General features: G+C 35.9%; 4 protein-coding genes and 1 long non-coding RNA gene across 7 annotated transcripts in view; 2 read left to right on the top strand and 3 right to left on the bottom strand.

Moving 5' to 3' along the window:
- Positions 1-338: 338 nt before the first annotated feature.
- LOC111489690 lies at positions 339-2,562 on the bottom strand. Its single transcript, XM_023138016.1, has 2 exons — positions 2,257-2,562; positions 339-607 (listed from the first exon to the last, which is right to left on the bottom strand). Exons 1-2 carry the CDS (start codon positions 2,533-2,535, stop codon positions 479-481), a joined length of 408 nt encoding a protein of 135 aa, XP_022993784.1. The 5' UTR covers positions 2,536-2,562; the 3' UTR covers positions 339-478.
- Positions 2,563-5,013: 2,451 nt separating this feature from the next.
- LOC111489689 (protein JINGUBANG) lies at positions 5,014-6,537 on the bottom strand. The gene has a single exon (XM_023138015.1). It carries the CDS (start codon positions 6,349-6,351, stop codon positions 5,113-5,115), a length of 1,239 nt encoding a protein of 412 aa, XP_022993783.1. The 5' UTR covers positions 6,352-6,537; the 3' UTR covers positions 5,014-5,112.
- Positions 6,538-7,133: 596 nt separating this feature from the next.
- On the top strand, positions 7,134-7,572 carry LOC111489691. The gene is made up of 2 exons (XR_002719423.1): positions 7,134-7,338; positions 7,419-7,572. It is a non-coding gene; the product is annotated as an uncharacterized LOC111489691 (long non-coding RNA).
- A 5,377-nt stretch (positions 7,573-12,949) lies between these two features.
- Positions 12,950-20,559, bottom strand: part of LOC111489694 — an 11,777-nt gene continuing 4,167 nt past the window's right edge. Inside the window, exons 8-9 of one of the 2 annotated variants that reach the window (XM_023138022.1) lie at positions 20,279-20,408; positions 12,950-13,307 (exon numbers count right to left, since the gene is read on the bottom strand). In XM_023138022.1, coding sequence (XP_022993790.1) covers positions 13,228-13,307; positions 20,279-20,408 — 210 coding nt within the window. In that variant the 3' untranslated portion in view covers positions 12,950-13,227. Of the gene's footprint in view, positions 13,308-17,297; positions 17,422-20,278; positions 20,409-20,559 lie in introns of those variants that run through there. The other variant, XM_023138023.1, reaches the window with a different exon arrangement.
- Positions 13,624-19,830, top strand: LOC111489692 (phosphatidylinositol 4-phosphate 5-kinase 6-like). 2 transcript variants are annotated; one of them, XM_023138017.1, is made up of 8 exons: positions 13,624-15,170; positions 15,528-15,695; positions 17,055-17,220; positions 17,491-17,607; positions 17,678-17,871; positions 18,571-18,713; positions 18,809-18,869; positions 19,214-19,830. In XM_023138017.1, exons 1-8 carry the CDS (start codon positions 14,077-14,079, stop codon positions 19,500-19,502), a joined length of 2,232 nt encoding a protein of 743 aa, XP_022993785.1. In that variant the 5' UTR covers positions 13,624-14,076; the 3' UTR covers positions 19,503-19,830. The 2 variants fall into 2 exon arrangements, with proteins under 2 accessions (XP_022993785.1, XP_022993786.1); XM_023138018.1 differs by having other exon boundaries at positions 18,575-18,713; positions 19,214-19,328.

Genomic DNA, 20,559 nt, shown 5'->3' with positions numbered 1-20,559 from the left:
TTTTAGCTTTCGTGTAGATAGGGTCATTGATGGTTGTCGAGAGTCTCGTAGTGCGAGTATACATTGCCAACAAGTAAACAAGTAATACAAGAGGGAAATATTCCAAGTATTAAATCTCAATGGAACGACCTCAACTTACCAATAAGACCTTAAAGTTTATAACGACCCGATAACACCAAATAGTCCCAAAAGTAGAATGTAAAAAGTTAATGGTAATGTAAATATTTATGAGAGAGGGACCCAAAACAATTTCTACGGAAGAACATAGAGGTCATTCAATGTTTGTTATCATGGGTATGTCATTTCTAATTGATACCAGTAATAGGCTTGATAACAAATGAACATGCAATATGGTAGTTTTATATTATTGATAATGTATATCTACAATATACAGGGAAGTTTTCAAGTTCCTTGGCCATTTCTCAGCCGTCTAATCCAATCATATGAACACCTCCAAAAAAAAAAACTAAGCAATTGTTCATACCTCGGCTTCCCTTTTAGGGCGGTTGCGAGTTCGTGGAAGGGCTGGTTTTTCTTCGAAAGATATTCCTGAACCATCATCTTTGTTCTCCTCATCTTCCTCCATGATCGCTTGGTTAAGAGCAAGCTGATTCACAAACAACATACCAAAAGCTCAGTGCCCATTCCCTAATTACAGGAATCAATTTCCTCAAAAACAGATCACCATACAGAAAAATGAGATTTTTTTTTTTTTTTCTTCTTTTTTCCATCTCTTTTCTATGACAAGAATGTGGATTGAAGTGAAGAGCCATGATCAAACTCATCCAACAGCTTAGCAATGTGGTTTTTGCTATCTTCTTCTTTCTAATTTGATGCTTTCAAAATATTCCTGCTTTAAACAAGTCTATGGGGTGACCAAGGTCGGAAGGACTTGGAAACGTTTTAAGACGGCTTCAAAGTTAGGACTCTCACGTAAAAACCTTAGGTCCCGATTGATAAACATTTATTGTTTTAAACTAAGCTTATTGACATTACTTCTACCTGAGTCTCATCGTTTTGTTATCTGTGATGTTTTTCAGAATCCAAGTAAGCTTATAGACATTACTTCTAAGAATTTGGTTTTGAACTAAGTTTATTTCGGAAAGACAAACTATTGTAAAAAAATTGTGAGAACAAATATAATTTTCATTGTAGTCCTCTGGAACGGGCCTTAAGGTACCTCTCTCCTGAGATTAGTGTGTGGTGGTGACGGGTGAGAACAGAAACCAAACCATATAATACCAGGAATGAGGCCTTCGACACAAGATTATCCTATCCAAGTGAAGGATCATTCAATCAAACGGTCATGAATCTACGAAAACAAGCTTTTGAGCACAGAACACAAAAGCAGGCAACTTTTGGGTGTGGAAGTGGGGATAAATATATATATTTTTTTTTTCTCAGTTGGAGAGAATAACAAACCATTCCTTAATGGAAACCTCTCCCAACTAAATGTGTTTTAAAACTTTGAGAGGAAGCCCGAAAGGAAAAGCCTAAAGAGGACAATATCTGCTAGTGGTGGGCTTGAGCTATTACAAATGGTATCAGAGCCAGACACTAGGTGGTGTGCTAGGGAGGACGCTAGCCCCCAAAGGAGTGGATTGTGAGATCCCACTTGGTTGGAGAGAGAAACGAAATATTCCTTATAAGGGAGTGAAAACCTCTCCCTACCATATGCATTTTAAAACCTTGAGGGGAAGCTCGAAAGAAAAGTCAAAAAATGACATTATCTGCTAGCGGTGAGCTTGGGCCGTTACATTTTCTAATTCCACCCTACTTAAAAGAGAGTGCTTAACAAATAAAAGCAACCATCCCTGCATAAGTACAAGTTAGAACAATCTTGGTATTAAAATTAGCACTTGCAGAGACATCTAGAATGCATCTTAGTAACAATTTATCAACCTTGTAACATTTCGCCTCAAAAAATTCATAACATACTTCATAATCCTAGCTTAGGTGCCACTATGTCAGAAGCCAAACTATGTTTCCAAACACTAAATTTAAACAAGAATACTAGTTCAACCATATATATTCTAACAGTCAGACATCAGAAAATGTGGTTTTCCTAAACAGTAAGCATTAAATCAGACAGGTTATCTGCATTAATATCACACCAGCCTCAACATCACATGAAATCCTATCTCAAAACTCAAAAAACCGTATCTAAACCAAACATGAACGGTAAATCACCAGAATCTCCGTAAAAATTAAGTCCCAAAAACAAAATGGAGCGAAATTAGAAATCACAAATTGTACCTCCTCAAGAAATTTCTTGTCGAGGTTATCGCCGATCTTAAGAGCGGTGAGGGCAGTGACGAGAATGAGAGAGAAGGAAATGGAGAAGGCGAAGATGTAACTGCTGGTGCTGGCGCCGGCACGAGTCGTCACCATTCGTAGGGTTTTGACCGCCGATGAATCGCCTTGGAATCTGACCGCCGGCGACAATTTGGAAGGTCTGAAGATTGCCCGCGCCGGAACGACGGGGAGAGTGGAATGGGGGAAGAAGGCTCGTGTCGAGATAAGGAGCCTCGCCATAGCTCTTGAAGTGTACGGATTTGGAATGGACGTTGTTGAAGGCTGAAAGTTGTGTATTAATGGATGGCCCAAGCAGGTTTCGAAGTTCGGCTTAGCCAGTGAGATACTCTGGTCCAAGCCCAATTGGATCATTCGCTAGCCGTATGCAAAATCATGTCTATACCGATCAAGACTAAAATGCTTCAAAATATACTATAGATAGATGTGATTGACCCATCGTCAATTTTTTCTACTTGGGTTATACGCTATCAAAGTTATAGTTATTACCTATTTCCTTCTCGCCTATAACATTGTTTTTTTTTTCAACGCATTTCCTCGTACACTTTCTCTCAAACATGATCTGTGGTTCGATCATATATCCAAACTGTTCACAAATTACAATTTTCATACCGTTGTCTTGTTCGCAAAGTTAGAACAAGTGTCGCACAATCGCTATCTTACTATCACAAGAGAACACTAAGCACTAATAAAGAACTCTACAAACAGTTAAACTCATTAGGTATGTTTGCATGTAGTTTTATGCTAATTCAGGTTAATATCACTTTAGTCCTTAACTTAAGCATCAAGGTATGTTCAACACAACACTGCATTTTTTTATAGATGATCGGTAATTTATCTTGACTATTAAATTTTCATAGGTTCTTAGAATAAGTCGAGAAAATCGATCCTAAATCACTTGAAAGGGTCGAGTTTCAAAGAGTTTACACCCATAGCATGACATGTGGCAACGTTCCTTTTCTCCCTTGCTCGATTTCCTCCAAATAAGTCTAAAACTGACTTGTCTCGATGATTAGACTCCACGAAACTCAACATAGAAACCTATTAGACACGGCTGTAAAGAAGACTAAAGTTATAACTACTTTCCGAAAAGCTCAGGAACCCAAACGAAATAATCGTAAAATAATGGCTAAGAGTTTGAAGATTGTGAAGTCTTGAAAGGCAATGTGTTTGGCGAAGGACCACTTAGGGTTTAAAAAATGGACCATTGTATGCTTAAACATGAAGACTTGGTCAAAGTTGGGTCCACATAGAGGGTTCCAATTTGGCTTTCGGTGGTTAATTATTCAATTTTGGACAAAGACTCTCGTCGGTTGACCGCCTGCGGATTCCACAAGCCAAACACTTGCGTTCATTTTTATTTCTTATTTTTAATTATTATTATTTTTTTAACAAAATGCTTACTTTTATCTTAAAATATTATTTTAATTTTAGTATTATAAAAAAATATTAGTCTAAATGGTACACCAAATATTTTATCTAATTACTTTTATGAATTCAAATAATTGATTTAATTAATTAAATTATTCTTATGACGTTTTTATATTTAGTTGATTGTATTAGAGTTAAGAGTCGAGTAAAAAATAAATAAATACGCCAAATTTCAGGTGAATTGGGTCTGACAAATGACGTTGAAGTTTAAGCAAATTATAATTACTAAAAAGAAATGAAGTGGAAACCACGAGACTAGATTGGTCGTATAGAAGAAAAGATAGATATTTTTTATTTTTAGGTTAAATTATAAGTTTAGTATCTGAACTTTCTATTCTTTTATTTTTTCTGTCTGATAGTGTAACACCACATGGCTAGCAATTGGAATCCGAATTCGGTATCTGATGACTCTTACATTCCCCTACATTCCTGCGACATGGTCACGTTAGCTACTCTTGGCTTATTAAGAGTAAATACTATCTCCACAGATTAATACGAGTCATTCCAACATATTTTATCTTCAATCACATACGTTACAGGAAAATTCATAGGAGGACATCAAATATATAAATGCTCTGAATAAAACACGCTTAACTATGGAATTTTTACGATTGAGTCATCGAAAAGGAACGTGCATCGTGTTGGTATAAGTAGTGACTTTCAATTCTTTTACTCTTTCTTAATCATTCTATTTTCATATTGCTCTCGTTTAGATGTGGACTCAGTTTATTCATGTATCCCTCTTTTAATTTATAGGTCTCTAAAATTTACCAAGTGTTAATAAGTCCCTAAAATATCAATATTAGCCTAATTTATTAGATAATTTTATATCAGATATTAAATATAAAATTTAATTCATTAATTAAAGAAAATATTGAATATTAAAATTAAATTTATCTCATTCCTTCACCATATTTGGTGGGTTATACATTTATCTAATCATTTATATTTTTCATTACAAAAAAAAAAACAAAAAAAACTCTCAAAATAAAAAAAAAATGCAATATAATAATAAGAACACCAAGAACAAATTGTTTCATTTATTCCAATATATATATATATATATATATATATATATAAATAAATAAAAATTGTATACAAAAATTCAAACAATTTGCAACATTTATGTAAAAAAACACACCACCCAATGGATAAAATAAATTACATAAAATTAGTAAAAAAAAAAAAAAACCTTAAAAAAATTAAATAAGATTTGAAAGCTAAAAATAATATTTTTGTGTAAAAAAAAAAAATTATAATTTGACCCCCAAAAAAAATTAAATTAAAAAAAAAAAAAAACATAGAAATTTGATGAAGCAATGAAGGGTTGAATAAAAGAACCAACCAATGCTTCTTCAAAGGCTTCACTCAGAAGGAGACGATAGCCTTCTTTGAATCCTCTGCAACTAAAGCTCCAACTCCCATGGCGGAAGCTTTAGAAACCCACCAAACCCTCAAGCTTCTATCAAGGCTACCACTGTACAACAAGAATCCCTCACCCACACCATTTGGCGCCACCTGTAAGCATTTGATTGGTCCGTCATGCCCATTTATCACCCCAACTTTACACAGCCTTCCAAACGCTTCTCTTCTCCAAATCCCTATGCTCTTATCTGCCGATCCACTGCACAAAAACTCCCCCATCAAACACACGCACAGCACCGCCATTTTATGAGCCCTTCTCTCCCAAACCACCTTCCAACAGCTCACCGATTCCCCTGTTTTTTCCCAACCCATCAAGAACCCATCTGAAATTCCCCCATATACCCACTTCCCGTCGCCGGAAACCACCACACAGTTCATCGATTCATCCTTATGACCCTCTAAAATCCCTAATAAACAATGGGTTTCTTCTTGTTCTTGTTTTTTTCTTCCCCATGCTTTGATTTTGCCATCTGCTGAAGCGGAATAAACAATCCCATTACAGATAACAATCCCATTAATGGCATCATCATGAGCCTTAATGGATTCCAAGCATTTTAAATCAGAAACCCTCCAAATTTTTAGGGTTTTATCCCAAGAACCAGAGTAAATCAATCCATTATGAACTGCTAAACAAGAAATGGTATCAGCGTGTTCAATCCAGAGGATTTTATGGTGTCTTCTTGTTTGAACATAATTTCTTTGTTTCATAAACTTACCCAAATAGTCCTTCGCCGTTGGGAGTGTGTTTACCAGGCGGAAATTGTTCTCCGACCGCCGTGAAACCTTCCAGACTCTGATTTTTCCGTCTTGATGGGCGGTGAAAACCTTGCTTCCTACGGCGACTACTGCCTTTACAGATCCTTCACCATGGCCGAATCGGGTGAAAACCCTTAAATCCGGCTGTTGCCATACGATTATGTCTTTTCCTTGCGATGCACTTAAAATGAACTCGCCGCACAGTGCTAAGCAAGAAACAGAGCCGATGTGGCCGGAGAGAACTGCCAGTTGCCGATACGGACAATACCCAGATGGGGATTTGGAAAGGAAATCGCAGCGGAATCCGATTTGTTTCAAATCGAAGCTGTAGGAGGTCACCGGAGTGTTCTCGTCGGCGTCACTGCTGGTGTCGGAGCTTGTTGAATGCAACAATGGCGTCGCTGCTTCTGCTACAAGAGGATCCATTGAAGAGAAAGAGAGGGAAAGAAAAGGGGGAGCGGAGGAGAAGGTGAATCTTTGAATCCGTTGCGAGGAGTGAAGAATTGGGGTTCGCTCGCTTGTTTGTTTATTCAATTAAATTTGGAGAAAAGTGGAACTGAGGAAGGGTCGGTGCAACGGATACTTTAGGTTGTTCATAGAAAGAGAGCTATCTGCAGGCCACTTAAAATTGGAGCTTTTGAGTTCTTTTTTTCTTTTTTTTCTTTTTTAAATGAATTTATTTAGAGTTTTTTTTTTTAAAAAAAAAAACTTATGATTAATTTATTTAATTAAGGGTGTCTTAATACAATTGTTTGACCCAACGTCTTTGCTGTCACATAGCCTCATGTCCACCTTCCTCTTTGTACATCAACTTTGTACACCACATGGTGTCCACCCTCTTCCTAATAAATCACCCCGCACACTGTGTCGTGTCCACCCTCCTCCTGGTACATCACCCCGCACAACTCATCGTGTCCACCTTCCTCACGGGTACATCACTCGGCATACTGTGTGTTGGGCTCTGACACAATTTGTAACTGTTCAAGCCCACCGTTATCAAATATTATCTTCAATGTTTTTAAAATGAGTGCAATATAAAGAAGGTTTAGTTCTGGCATTTCAAAATTTTAATATTTTTAAATTTACAAGTTATAATTTATAATAAAATAATTATTTAAAATTTTATATGAGTTAAGGTGCATAAAATTTTATTTAATTAAATTTTTTGATAGACATTAAAATAATAATAATAATAATAAAAAACCGCCACAAACAGAATACTCATCGACTTCAGCCATTTTCTCATTCCACATTTCCACAGATTTCAGAAACGATTCCGCAGTCATCGGATCTTCAGAACACTATGCCTTAGATCGATCGCGACGGCGGTGGATCTCATCAGCCGGCGATCAAAGTCGTAGCTCTCTGGTTCTCTTCGCCGAAATTTTCGCCACAGAGGCCTGAATCGTGGTGGTAATCGAACTATCTCTTGCTGTTACTCTGTTATTTTTCTTTGCTCTGTTTTCTTCGATCTTTCCCGGCGGTGGTTGTAGCGACGGAGTGGATCGATGAACTGCAAATTGAATATAAAGATATCTCGCCCTTGCCGATGCGGAATTCCGATTTAGGTAAGTATTTCTCCAGAGAAAGGAATTAATCATAATTTGGTAACAATTATGCAATCAATAATATTTTTAATATTTTGTTTATCGAAATTATTCGATAATTATTGTTACTGCAAATGATTACGTTTTTCTTCCGGAAGAACAAAAATATATATTTTATATTTGAATTCATTGGTTTAACGTCGTAGATTAAGGTACCAATTAAGAATTGAAATATATTTAATTGTTAATTGAATGAGATAATCTAATAATTTAATATTTAGATTTTTCTACAATTTATTTAGCATGGTATAGATTAGGAAGATTTGAACCTTAGTGCATGTTTATTGTAAATTATGAATAATGTGGTTTAAATTTAAAATTTGTGATTCATTAACTAAAACTGTTTCTAAGATGACATGTTTCATCTTTGCTAAAATGTTTTTTAAAGAAAATTCTACAAGATAAACGAACGCGACATTTAAATTTATTTTGGTAGGTGGGGTGTTCAAAATATTCGATGACCCCAAAAACTTAATTAATCCAACCCAACTTGTATGGTTTGAGTTTGGTTGCATTCAAATAAATGAAAATTTTATAGATTGGTTTGATTAGTGGTTCGTCTGAGACTATTGGAGCACATCTCAATAAAAAAGATTTGAATAATTAAGCCGGACATTCTAACCCAACCCAACAACAACAAAAAAAAAAAAAAGAAAAAAGTTGGGCTCATTATATATAAGGTTATTTGAATTGTAATTGAGTTGGATCTAAAAAAAATGTCTAAATCTGACCCGATAAACGCTCATAAGCTTATCCACAAACAAACTCACGTTCAACATATGAATCAACATTAAAGGTTACGTTAGATACAAAGTGTTGTCTCATCAAAACTATTAGAATAATCGAACGATTTTTTTAGTTTAAGAATAAAAGACACCGTAAAAGCAATTGACTTCGGGCATGCAACTAAATATTTGTATCTCTCAGTAGACTCAGAAAGAAAAACATGAACGGAGTCGATTAATTAATTATGTTGGAATCTAAGTTTGGCCCAAAACTAACAACACAACACAATCGCCCTAATTCCCTAACCACAAAATGTATTAATTCCTCTTTGAATTCTTGTCTTAAATTGTGAATAAAATTTTGTGTAAATTTTTGTTTTTGTAAAATGAGCAAAATTAGAACGAGAACGAGACTGAGCGATTCTGAGAATATGATATATATAAGAAAGATTTAAAATCATTGAAAGTTACTAAAGTTCTCTTATATGTTTGAATTCTGATCTGAATCTTTGACATCGTTCATGTAATAGCCTAAACCTCATAGCTCGTAGATATTGTCTATTTTGGCTCGTTACGTATCGCCGTCAGTCTCATGATTTTAAAAAACCTCTTCCTTATAAGAAATGATTCGTTCCTCTCTTTAACCAATGTGAGATCTCATAGTTCATTACATCTATACTTAAATTTTCGTGTTTGTGCTATGGTAAAATGATCATTTTCGTATAATTCGTCTCATCGATTACTAACTTCATTTAAAAATCATAGGAATTTTATAATATCTATGACAAAAAAGACGTATTGGGAATTGGATTTTGATTTGATTGATTGATTAGTAAATAAAAACAATAACATGACATGAAGATACCAAAAAGAGATAAAAGAATGATTAAAAAAAGGTTTACCAAATCCATAAAATGCAATAAAGTTAGGCTCCCAATTATTCCCCTCTTTCTCCTCATTTGTCACCAAGCTGTTGCATTAGCAACTTTTAATTATTATTTTTTTTAATCAATGACGTGAAAATATCGATGTCTCGATTTTATAGAAATAAAAATTATAAATTTTGTCGTTGAGTTTCGAGCCGAGTGTTAAATTGGTCTTTAAAATTTTGTGTGCATAAATCAATTTAATTTCTAAAAAAATTGAATTTTTCAGAGACTTATTAGACATAAAATTGAATGTTAAAAGTCAAATAGAGGTGTACACGACTGACTTAGATTGGGTCGGATTGTGAAAATATTTTGGGGCAATTCAAAATTTCAGATTGATTGGATTGGGTTGTGTTGGATGATGAAAGTCTCACATCGGCTAATTTAGGGAATGATCATGGGTTTATAAGTGAGGAATACTAACTCTCATTGGTATGAGGCATTTTGGGAAGCCCAGAGCAAAGCTATGAGAGCTTATGCTCAAAGTGGATAATATCATACCATTGTGGAGAGTCGTGTTTCTTCTAACATGGTATTAGAGCCATGCCCTAAACTTAGTCGTGCCAATAGATTAACAAATCCTCGAATGTCGAACAAAGAACTCCAAAAAAGAAAAAAGGAGTCAAGCCTCCTCGAACGTACGAAGGCAGTCAAATATGACTAAGACTCCAAAGGAGTCGAGCCTCGATTAAGGGGAGACGTGCTTTGTTCGAGGAGAGGTGTTGGATGATAAAAGTCCCACATCGGCTAATTTAGGAAATGATCATGGGTTTATAAGTGAGAAATAGTAACTCCATTGGTATGAGGCCTTTTGGGAAGTGCAAAGCAAAGCCAATAGCTTAGACTCAAAGTGGACAATATCATACCATTGTAGAATTTTTTTGGGAGCCTTAAGAATAAAAAAATAGACTTAATTCTAAAAAAAAAAAAAAAAAAACATTAATATATGTTCGTATTAGTGATATTTTGTCGATATTTTAAATATTTTATAAAATATTTCTTTAGTTTAACAAAAACATTAATATATTTGTAGCAATGTTGAACTCTTTAATATGCATTAGGAATATGTATTTAAATGTCATTTCATTTGGTTCAAGTCTTTGTTTGTTTCTATTTTAACTCTTTAATACAAAGGCTATTTTGTATTGCCATTTGGTCTCTTTGTTGAAGTTTTCAAGGGTTAGGTTAACATAAATTTGATTAGTTAATACGATTCATATGATATGTGTTATGAGATGAGAACGACCTTGTCTGCGGGTCCATCTAGCATGCTATTGACCATTGGGGTCGAGCCGATGAGAAGATTGACTTCTCCGAGAGGATCATAGCCAATCGAGTTGAGGTATGTGACCTCTATGTGGGACATCATAATCCACTCCTCTTCGGAGCCAGTGTCCTTAATGGCACACCGCCTCATGTCTACTCTATAAATGGTGGCCCACTGTGGGACATCATAATCCATTCCCCTTCGGAGCCAGCGTCCTTACTGGCACACCGCTTCGTGTCTACCCCATAAATGGTGGTTTGTTCTCCTCCTCAACCACTATGGGAGGTCATAATCCACCCCCCTTCAGGGCCCAGCGTCCATACTGGCACACCGCCTCGTGTCTACCCCCCTTCGGGGAACAGCGAGAAGGCTGGCATATTGTCCGATGTCTAGCTTTGATACCATTTATAACGACCGCTAGCAGATATTGTCTTCTTTGGGCTTTCCCTTTCAAGCTTCCCCTCAAGACTTTAAAATGCGTCTATTAGAGGAAGATTTTCATACCCTTATAAATGGTTGTTTGTTCTCCTCCCCAACCAACATTGGACATCACAGTATTACTGTCAGTCTCACAATTTTAAAATGTGTCTACTAGAGAGATTTTCATACCTTTATAAGGAATGACTCGTTCCGCTCTCCGACCGAAGTACGATTTCACATAAAAAAGCATAATTTCAAGCTTTCAAGCATACTCATCTATTCCAACATTATAATTATCGTGTCACGTCATGTCACATCACGTCATAAACTTTACCATTAAAATGCACGCAACAAATATTTTTATTTTCCGAAAGAATCCAAATATATATTGTCGTGAAACCCTAGATCGAAAAAGGGTTTTACACACTTTGGGTACCAAATTAGAGACAAAAGGGGCATTGATTTTAAGTGGGAAAAAACACCCAAAAAGGGGACAACCAAAGAACATAGAGGACATGAGAAACTTAATTTGAATGAGTTCAAAATTTTAGGGTTTTTTTTGTTCCCTTTGAAGCCATATCTTGGAGCACAACACACCTCACATTGCCTTCCAAAACCCTAACTTCAAACCGGTCCCACCAACTCATTATAAGTGTTCCTCGACGAGAGGCACTAAAAATGATATAGGCTCCACTCGTCTTAGACGTATTAAATTTTCGTTGACATTTTTATTGATATTTTTATGTGATATTGACATGTTAAAAGATTATAAGGGTATTTTCGTCATTTGGTAGAAGTTTCGATGTGGAATATGAAGATTAGAATATTACACATTTCTATTTATGAATTTGTTGGGTGTCATTTTATATATATTTAAACCTCATTTCTTAAATTGCCTCACTTTATGTATATTTATATTCGCACATATTTGAAATATCACCGATTTGAGTATATATAACTAAATAGGATCGATCAAGAGAATAGAGATTTGAATCTAATTTGTTCTCGTGTTTTTGAACTAAGAAAACGTAACTCAAACAACTAAATATGTGATTACGGCTAAATTATTTTACGATCGGGAGTAAAAAAAGAAAAAAAAGGTATGAATAGGGGTGTTCCTAGGTCAGGTTCGGTTGCATTTGAACATTTTTTTAAATTAAATTCGTTTGGTGTATAAATTTTTTCAACCTAAACAACCATTATTAAATAATGAAACAACCCAATCATAAATTTTTTTTTAGATGAGATTGATTTAGATGGTTGGCATATTTATTCAAATTTTTATTTTTTAATATAAAAAAGGTTGGTTTATAAAATCTATATATTTATTTCTAAAGATTTAATTAAGTTTCATTGCTCCGTTTGAATATATATTTTAAAAAATAAAATTTTCAAATATTTAAAAAATTGTTTTTAAGAATAATTAAAAGAATATTTATGAAATTAAATAATATATAATTGTAATTATAATGGTCCACTATAAATAAGTGGACCCATAATATTTTTATTTATTTGAATATAGTCCACTCTAAATAAGTTTATAACTCAATTCAAACCGACCGATTAGGGTTGAGTTGATTGAATTTATTGGATCATTGAATTTTTTTAACACCCCAATCAATTACTCTTGTTTGATTCGATGTTTTATTTAAAATATTTGAAAATACGATGTTTGTCAACCGAACGTGTGAGAATAAAAAATGGTGTTTGTATGAAAATGACATCATAATTTTATATAAAATAATAATATTTTTGTTTCCGAGAATTACTTACTCCATCATTCGATGTCGGATGTTTAAATCTTCATAACCCGTTTGTTATACTAAAAAAAATTATATTTTTACCTCGTATATATGAATATTCTTTCGTACATTTGTAACTTAATATCAGAAAGAATGAAACATTCTTTATAAGGTGTGTAAAACTATGAGTATGGGAAGTGGACAATATCTATTAGCAGTAAATTTGAGTTATAAAAAGTCCTTCTGCATTTACCATTTATGTTTAGACCATAATTTTTTTAGTTCAACAACACGATCGAATCCTAGGGTTAGCATCTAACAGAGAGGGACGTAATTGTCCTCAAAGTTGTCCAATGACATAAAAAAAAGGAAAAAGAATTGATAGACAATGAGAAATGGAAGGAAAAATGATCCTTAAATGCAGGGCGAATACAAGAAAAGAAAGCCCCATGTGAGAGGCACGCAGACAATGTCCAGCCCATCACCACCATCTCTTGTGCACCTGAGACAACTCACTGCACACACCACTGCCTCCTCCTCTTCCTCCTTATCATTATCAAATCGAAGTATCTTAGATTGACTCGTGTTGGTTTATGAAGATAGTCTTCCCTCTTAGAACAAGAAATAAATAATGTGACCATGTTGTTTTAGAATGTCGGTGCTATCATGTACCGAATTGGTCCTTACATTACCTGTAAGATTAAAGAATCTGAACATTTCAATATTTCGATGAATGATATGATGTATTAGAAAAGAATAAAAATTAAACATTTTAAATCAGATTATTCTATTTTAGTTCTAAAACTTTCAAAATATTCATTATATATAAAATATTATAACAAAAATGAAAAGTTGAAAATTCAAAGATTCAAATGGAAGAACATCAAGCCAAATTTTTAGTAATAATAAAGAAAAGGAAGACTAATTTAATAATGATTTTGAATGAGAAGAAAAAGAAAAAAAAAATAAAAAAAAGAAAAAGAAAAAAAGAGACTAAAAATGGTAAGCAATTGCATCATCATCAACATTCTTGTTTCTCCCCTTAATCGTCTGGTCTGTTAGCAGTTTTAGGAGCGAAGTGCGGAATGAGAGTAAAAAGTGTGGAACCTCTACGTTCAAACCCAACTAACACAGAGAGAGAGAAGGAAGAGAGGGAAATTGGTAGCTACTGCAACTCTGTTTTTCCCTGCCATTCCAAATCCTGCTCTCATTTTCAAATTCTGAAATATATCCTAATCCAACCAACAAAAATTCATATTCTTCTTTTCGTTTTTCACTATCTGGGTCAGTTTCACAACCACTGATTTCTCTAGTTCTTGAGGCATTCAAGAAGAGCCGCACAGAAGAGGAAGCCTGTTCTTCATTTTTGGGTATCTGTTGCTATCATCAAATCTTGAATATGCAGGAAGAATGTGGGGGTGGGGGTGGGGGTGGAAATGAATTAGAGAAAGAGGGAGAAGAATGAACAGAGAATTGAGTTTCATTGTGAGGGCCTGGGGAGTTTCATTTCCAAAATCATCACAAACCCTTGAAAGGAAGAAGACGAGAACCATATTTACAACAATGTCTGTGGTGCCAACGGACGATGAACCAGGCCCCACCACCTACCATGCCGAGAAGATCCTCTCCAATGGCGATTTCTATGCCGGCCAATGGCTCGAGGAGCTTCCCGATGGGCATGGAAAGTACTTATGGACAGATGGGTGTATGTACGTCGGCGATTGGAGTAAAGGGAAGCCAAATGGCATCGGAAGGTTCAGCTGGCCATCCGGCGCTACCTATGAGGGCGATTTCAAGGTGGGTTTTATGGATGGTAAGGGCACGTACACGGGTAGTTCAGGGGATACATTTAGAGGTAATTGGGTTATGAATTTGAAGCATGGACAAGGGATTAAGAGCTTTCTTAATGGCGATTACTACGACGGTGAATGGCGTCGTGGTTCGCAGAATGGGCATGGCCGGTATCAATGGCAGAATGGGAATCATTACATTGGGAAATGGAGGAATGGGAAGATCAATGGCAATGGGACAATGATTTGGAGCAATGGAAAGCGGTATGATGGGTATTGGGAAGATGGGTTTCCTAAAGGAAATGGGACATTTAGATGGTCTGATGGGAGCTTCTATGTTGGGATTTGGAGTAAGAATCCGAAAGAACATTCTGGGACTTATTATCCATCTGGGTCTACGGATAACAATTTGGATTGGGATCCTCATGAGGTGTTTGATGTAGATTTGAGTGAGTGCAAGATATATCCATGTGAAAGGATTTCATTATATCCTTCTGAGAAGTCGGTGCACCAGGCAGGAGCAGATTTGCTGCAGAGAGATTCAATTGATTCCCATAGTTTTGAATCCGATGTTGATGGAGGTAAGGATGATATTGTAAGAGCTGAACTGGAAAGATCCATTGATATTCATGTTCAAGACCTAGATGCCAAAGGAGATGCACAACAACAGCAGACCAGAGTACAGTTGAAGGGAGGTCAAGGTGTTACAATATCTAAAGGCCATAAGAACTATGAACTTATGCTAAATCTGCAGCTGGGCATCAGGTATATCATCAAACGGTATCATTTTTCATTTTGGTTCTATATTTCCTTTTCCTCATTTGATCCTTGCTTTGGATTGCATCACTAAGCTTCTATGTTCCAAGTTCTAAGTGTTTGTAGCTATCTATTATGGAATGATCATTTCTGGTGATATCTACTATAGCCATATCTGATATGCATTTCAGAGCTTAAATTTCAAACTGAGTATCTTCGAAACTGATAACTTTGTAACTCTTTGATTTCCTCCAAAGTTAAGTAGTGGAACCATTGACATGATTTGGGGACAAGTTTAAGTAAAGATTGATAGGTTATGAGATTTTATTTGTGTCTGTCCCATATTGTTCTTGTTTATCTGGACAGACATTCTGTTGGAAGGCCTGCTCCTGCCTCTTCGTTTGACTTGAAAGCTTCAGCATTTGATCCAAAGGAAAAGATTTGGACGAAATTTCCACCAGAAGGGTCTAAGTACACTCCTCCTCATCAATCCTGTGACTTCAGATGGAAGGATTACTGCCCAGTTGTATTCAGGTCAGCCATTAAATAAGAACTTCTGAATATCACTGTTGTATTTCTTTGCAATGATCATTTGTTTCTTGGGGGAGTTATCTAGGAAATGGTTTTGTGCAACTTCCATAGCTGTATTCTTTGAGATAGTAGGTTAATTGTGAGATCTAACATTGGTTGGAGAGGGGAACAAAGCATTTCTTATAAGGGTGTGGAAACCTCTCCCTAGTAGATGTGTTTTAAAATCGGAGGCTGACAGTGATACATAATGGGCCTGAGCGGACAACATCTACTAGCGATGGGCTTAGGCTGTTACAAATGGTGTTAGAGCCAGACACCGAAAGGTGTGCTAGCGAGGACGCATGGTTCCTAAGGAGGGGTGGATTTTGAGATCCCACATTGGTTGGAGAGGGGAATAAAACATTTATTGTAAGTGTGTGGAAACCTTTCCCTAGTAGATGCTTTTTAAAACTTGAGGCTAATGGCGATATGTAACGGGCCAAAGCAGACAATATTTACTAGCGGTGGGCTTGGACTGTTACAAATGGTATCAGAGCCAGACATCGAGAGGTGTGCCAGCGAGGATGCTGGGTCCCCAAGGGGGTGGATTGTGAGATACTACATCGGTTGGAGAGGGGAACAAATCATTCCTTACAAGGGTGTGAAAACCTTTCCCTAGTAGACACGTTTTAAAACCTGAGGCTAACGGCGATACGTAATGGGCAAAAGTAGACAATATTTGTTAACGGTGAGCTTGAGCTGTTACAAATGATATCAGAGCTAGATACCGAGCGATGTGCCAGCGAGGACGCTGGGTCCACAAGGGGGGGGGGTTGATTGTGAGATCTCACATCAGTTAGAGAGGGGAACAAATTATTCTTTATAAGGGTGTGGAAACCTTAGCACACGTGTTTTAAAACCTGAGGTTGACGACGATACATAATGAACCAAAGCACACAATATCTCCAGCAGTGGGCTTGGGCTGTTACATTAATTATCTTCTTATTCAACTATATCATATGCCAACATAATTTATGATAACCTAAGATGTTTGAGGCTGTCATCAAATACGCTCAGATGACCCTTTCTCATAATTAGAATGAGCGGAAAACCACTGATTTTGCCGGTTTTGCAACAACTTGGGCGAAATGGGGTTCTACCAGGAAACCAGGGATTTTTAAGTAAAAAGGATCCTCTAATCGAAAATAGGAATTTGTTTGGAGCTACCTAACTAAATGATGATAATTCAAAGAACAATACTCAAAATTCCTATATTGATCAAATAAGTTTTCTTCGTAGAAAATATACATACATGTTCCACTTCACTATTACAAATGGAATGAAATAGTGCAGAGCCTCACGGATCATTATATCCATATTTAGGACTCTAAGGAAGTTGTTCAACGTTGATCCAGCGGATTACATGTTATCGATATGTGGGAACGATGCCCTGCGGGAACTTTCCTCCCCTGGAAAAAGCGGAAGCTTCTTTTACTTAACCCATGATGACCGCTACATGATCAAAACCATGAGAAAGGCTGAAGTAAAAGTGAGTTTTCCTTGTCCTTGTTGCATCAAATTCCTTACTAAGTAAAGCTGAATCTTGCAAGGAGAACATAATATAGTTTCTCTAGTCTATTCCTCATCTTGTTTTCCCTGAATTTTCTTTTCTTTTTTCACATCTTTTTCAAATGTTGTTTGATCCAGCTTGCTGCTTCCACTGACATAGTTGTATCTGAGGCTGCAAAATCTGAAAAGACATGCTATGCTATGCATGTTACATGTCTAGAATTAAAATTTGTACTACAATACATTGCAGGTTCTCATACGTATGCTGCCAGCCTACTATAAGCACGTTCAAGACTTCAAGAACACTCTGGTTACCAAATTCTATGGTCTTCATTGTGTGAAATTAACAGGCACTACTCAGAAAAAGGTAATGAGGGAAATTTTTAACATCATTTTGAAGCTCAAGTTACTTTCATTTGACAGTCTTGAAATTACAGGTGCGGTTTGTCATTATGGGGAATCTGTTTTGTTCAGAGCATGCTATTCACAGGCGATTCGACTTGAAAGGTTCTTCCCTTGGTCGAACAACTGATAAGCCAGAGTCAGAAATAGATGCAACAACAACCCTTAAAGATCTTGATTTAAATTATATATTTCGGTTGCAAAATGCTTGGTTTGACGAATTTTGCAGGTAAATCACTTGGTTCTTTCTCTTCACTTAGCGTATTTGTCATCAAACATTTGGTTGCTAGTTATTCTTTCTTTGATCCTATTGCCTATCACATAATATTTTCAGCTAGGATGTGAACTGGTGGAAGAACAAGAAAAATTGTGAACTCAATCAAGGAATTTGCTTCAAACTTGTTTAGAAAAATGGTTCTTAAATCAACTTGACTAACCTATTTGTATTTTGGAAATTGCACTTTTCTCTTGATTATGCCATAGAATGTGCATGTAGACTGGTTTAGTGAGATATCTTCACGATGATGGCTTGAGATCCTAATGTGTACATCTTGTGTTGGGGTCTATTTGATCAGTAATGAATCTACCCACGTTCTCAAAATGGCTTGAGATCCTATCAGCCTCTTGAGACTGTTGGCAATCGGGATGTGCTTTAGGATCTACTTTGTTTGGAAATCGTTAAAATCGACGTAATGGATTGTTGTTTAGTTTAACCATATGATTGACTGTTCGACCCTGGTTTCTGGCTATAGATCATACATGATACCATGTTACAATGAGTTTAAGAGTGCTATGTTTCATTTTCTTAAATTGTGTTGGGTTCTTGTTTCGTATGTTCTTGTAAGGTTAGGGTGCTTCCAATAGACATCATCGACAAACTTCCTTACTTTTCTCCCACAGTTATAAGTTCCGAATTTCATTTATGCAGTCAGGTCGACAAGGATTGCGACTTTCTTGAACAGGAGAGAATTATGGATTATAGTATGTTGGTTGGTCTTCACTTTCGAGAAACTTCGCAGCAGGAATCAATCACGCCTAATGGTCATCAGTCTGGAAATTGTACTCCCGTTGGTCAGTTCATCTTATATTTATCTTTCTTTCCATAGCTCAAGCCATTCGTTATCACCTAATGGTTATGTAATTCTCTCTTTTGGACTCTTTCACAGGAAATGGAGACCATGATGGTTTAGGTTTAGATTCATGCATATCGAGAATGGCAACTTCAAGGTACGAAAAGACCATCGAAATTGTAACATATCTGGGAATTTCAATGATAATATGTTCAACTCTATGGTTCTCAACTTGCATAAAAGTTTATGTGATATCCCACATCGGTTGGAGAGGAGAACGAAACATTTTTTATAAGGATGTGGAAACCTCTCCCTAGCAGACACGTTTTAAAAACCTTGAGGGGAAGCCCGGAAGGGAAAGTCCAAAGAAGATAATATCTACTAGCGGTGGGTTTGGACTGTTACAACAATCTCATATTTGTGATTTTGAGTGAAAGAAGAACCTCATGAACATAAAAGAAAACTCTTAAAAGCAGCGTTTATATTGTGATTATTGTACAGGTGGGCTTCCACAAGTTTGGGCATTAACATGGAAGCAAAGGCTGAAAAGACCATTAGAAAAAGTGATTTGGAAGGTCAACTGATTGGGGAACCCACAGGAGAGCGGTATGATGTTATACTTTTCTTTGGAATAATTGACATACTACAAGACTATGACATTAGCAAGAAGCTTGAACATGCATACAAATCAATGCAATATGATCCAACGTTGATTTCTGCTGTGGATCCAAAGCAATACTCGAAACGGTTTCGTGATTTTGTCTTCAAAGTTTTCGTAGAGGACGTTTGAGAGCAAAGTGTATTGATTTTGGCCATATTCTTCGAGTTCTAGCAGACAACAGCCAGGGTTCGGTGTTCTCTTTGAGTCCTATGGTAATGGGATTTCCAGCAGAGGACTATCTTTGGCTCTACACTGCCAGATTATGCTTGTCTATCAGACTATCTTTTCAAACCAAGTTTGATACATTCTTTTTCAAAACTATAGTCATACAAGTATTCATTGTTCTAGTTTAAGTTGTATATTAAGGTTACAGACAGAAAATTCCTACTTACAATTTGTACATCTGTTTACGTAGGATATAAGAGTCAATATATATAATGATCAAGCCATTCTTTTCGAACCCATTTTTCTTTTAAGTGGTAGTCTCTTGAGAAAACATTACCTTTACTTTCTTTAACTAATACGTTCGACTCAACTATGTTCGAATTGATATACTATCAATTGTACCCTTCATACCATTAATGGCTCATCAGAAAAAAAAAATTATAATAAACATAAAGAGAAACAATGAAATAGAAGGAAATAAAACTTCACTATATTACATATATATGCAGCCTACAAGATTGTTTATACATGAATATTTAGTCCAATAGTGTAGTAAGGACCAAATTCTATCAAATGCCAAATTAAGGATTTCAGAATCTGAAGTTATGAACAATACAAGCTGTATTCAGTGAACTATTCTATATGATGGATCGCTTTTGACTGGCACCATCCGAGATTTAGTTGACCAGGTATAACATAATGTACATGATGAGTTGATTACCATGGTTCGGAGTTCTTACCAATGAACTTTCGAGCAAAAGTGGGTCTGCTCCAACCATCTTCCATCATAATAAGTGCAAGGCGTTTCATCAAGTGATCCACTGCTTCTTCCTCCTGGCAACTTAGCGTGTCGGTTGGACTTGAGGAATTCTGCAGCGGCTAATGTGATAAGTTCACTGAAGGTTGACTAAAGTTTCAATTGATAAAATGTATTCTTTCCCTTCCTTGTTTTTTTTTTTTTTTTTTTTTTTTTTTTTTTTTTTTTTTTTTTTTTTTTTTTTTTTTTTTTTTTTTTTTTTTT

Source organism: Cucurbita maxima, unplaced genomic scaffold, assembly GCF_002738345.1.
Source record: "Cucurbita maxima cultivar Rimu unplaced genomic scaffold, Cmax_1.0 Cma_Scf00014, whole genome shotgun sequence".
Lineage (NCBI taxonomy): Eukaryota > Viridiplantae > Streptophyta > Magnoliopsida > Cucurbitales > Cucurbitaceae > Cucurbita > Cucurbita maxima.
The sequence above is the reverse complement of the archived record's forward strand: the minus strand, read 5'-3'. Positions and strand labels throughout refer to the sequence as shown.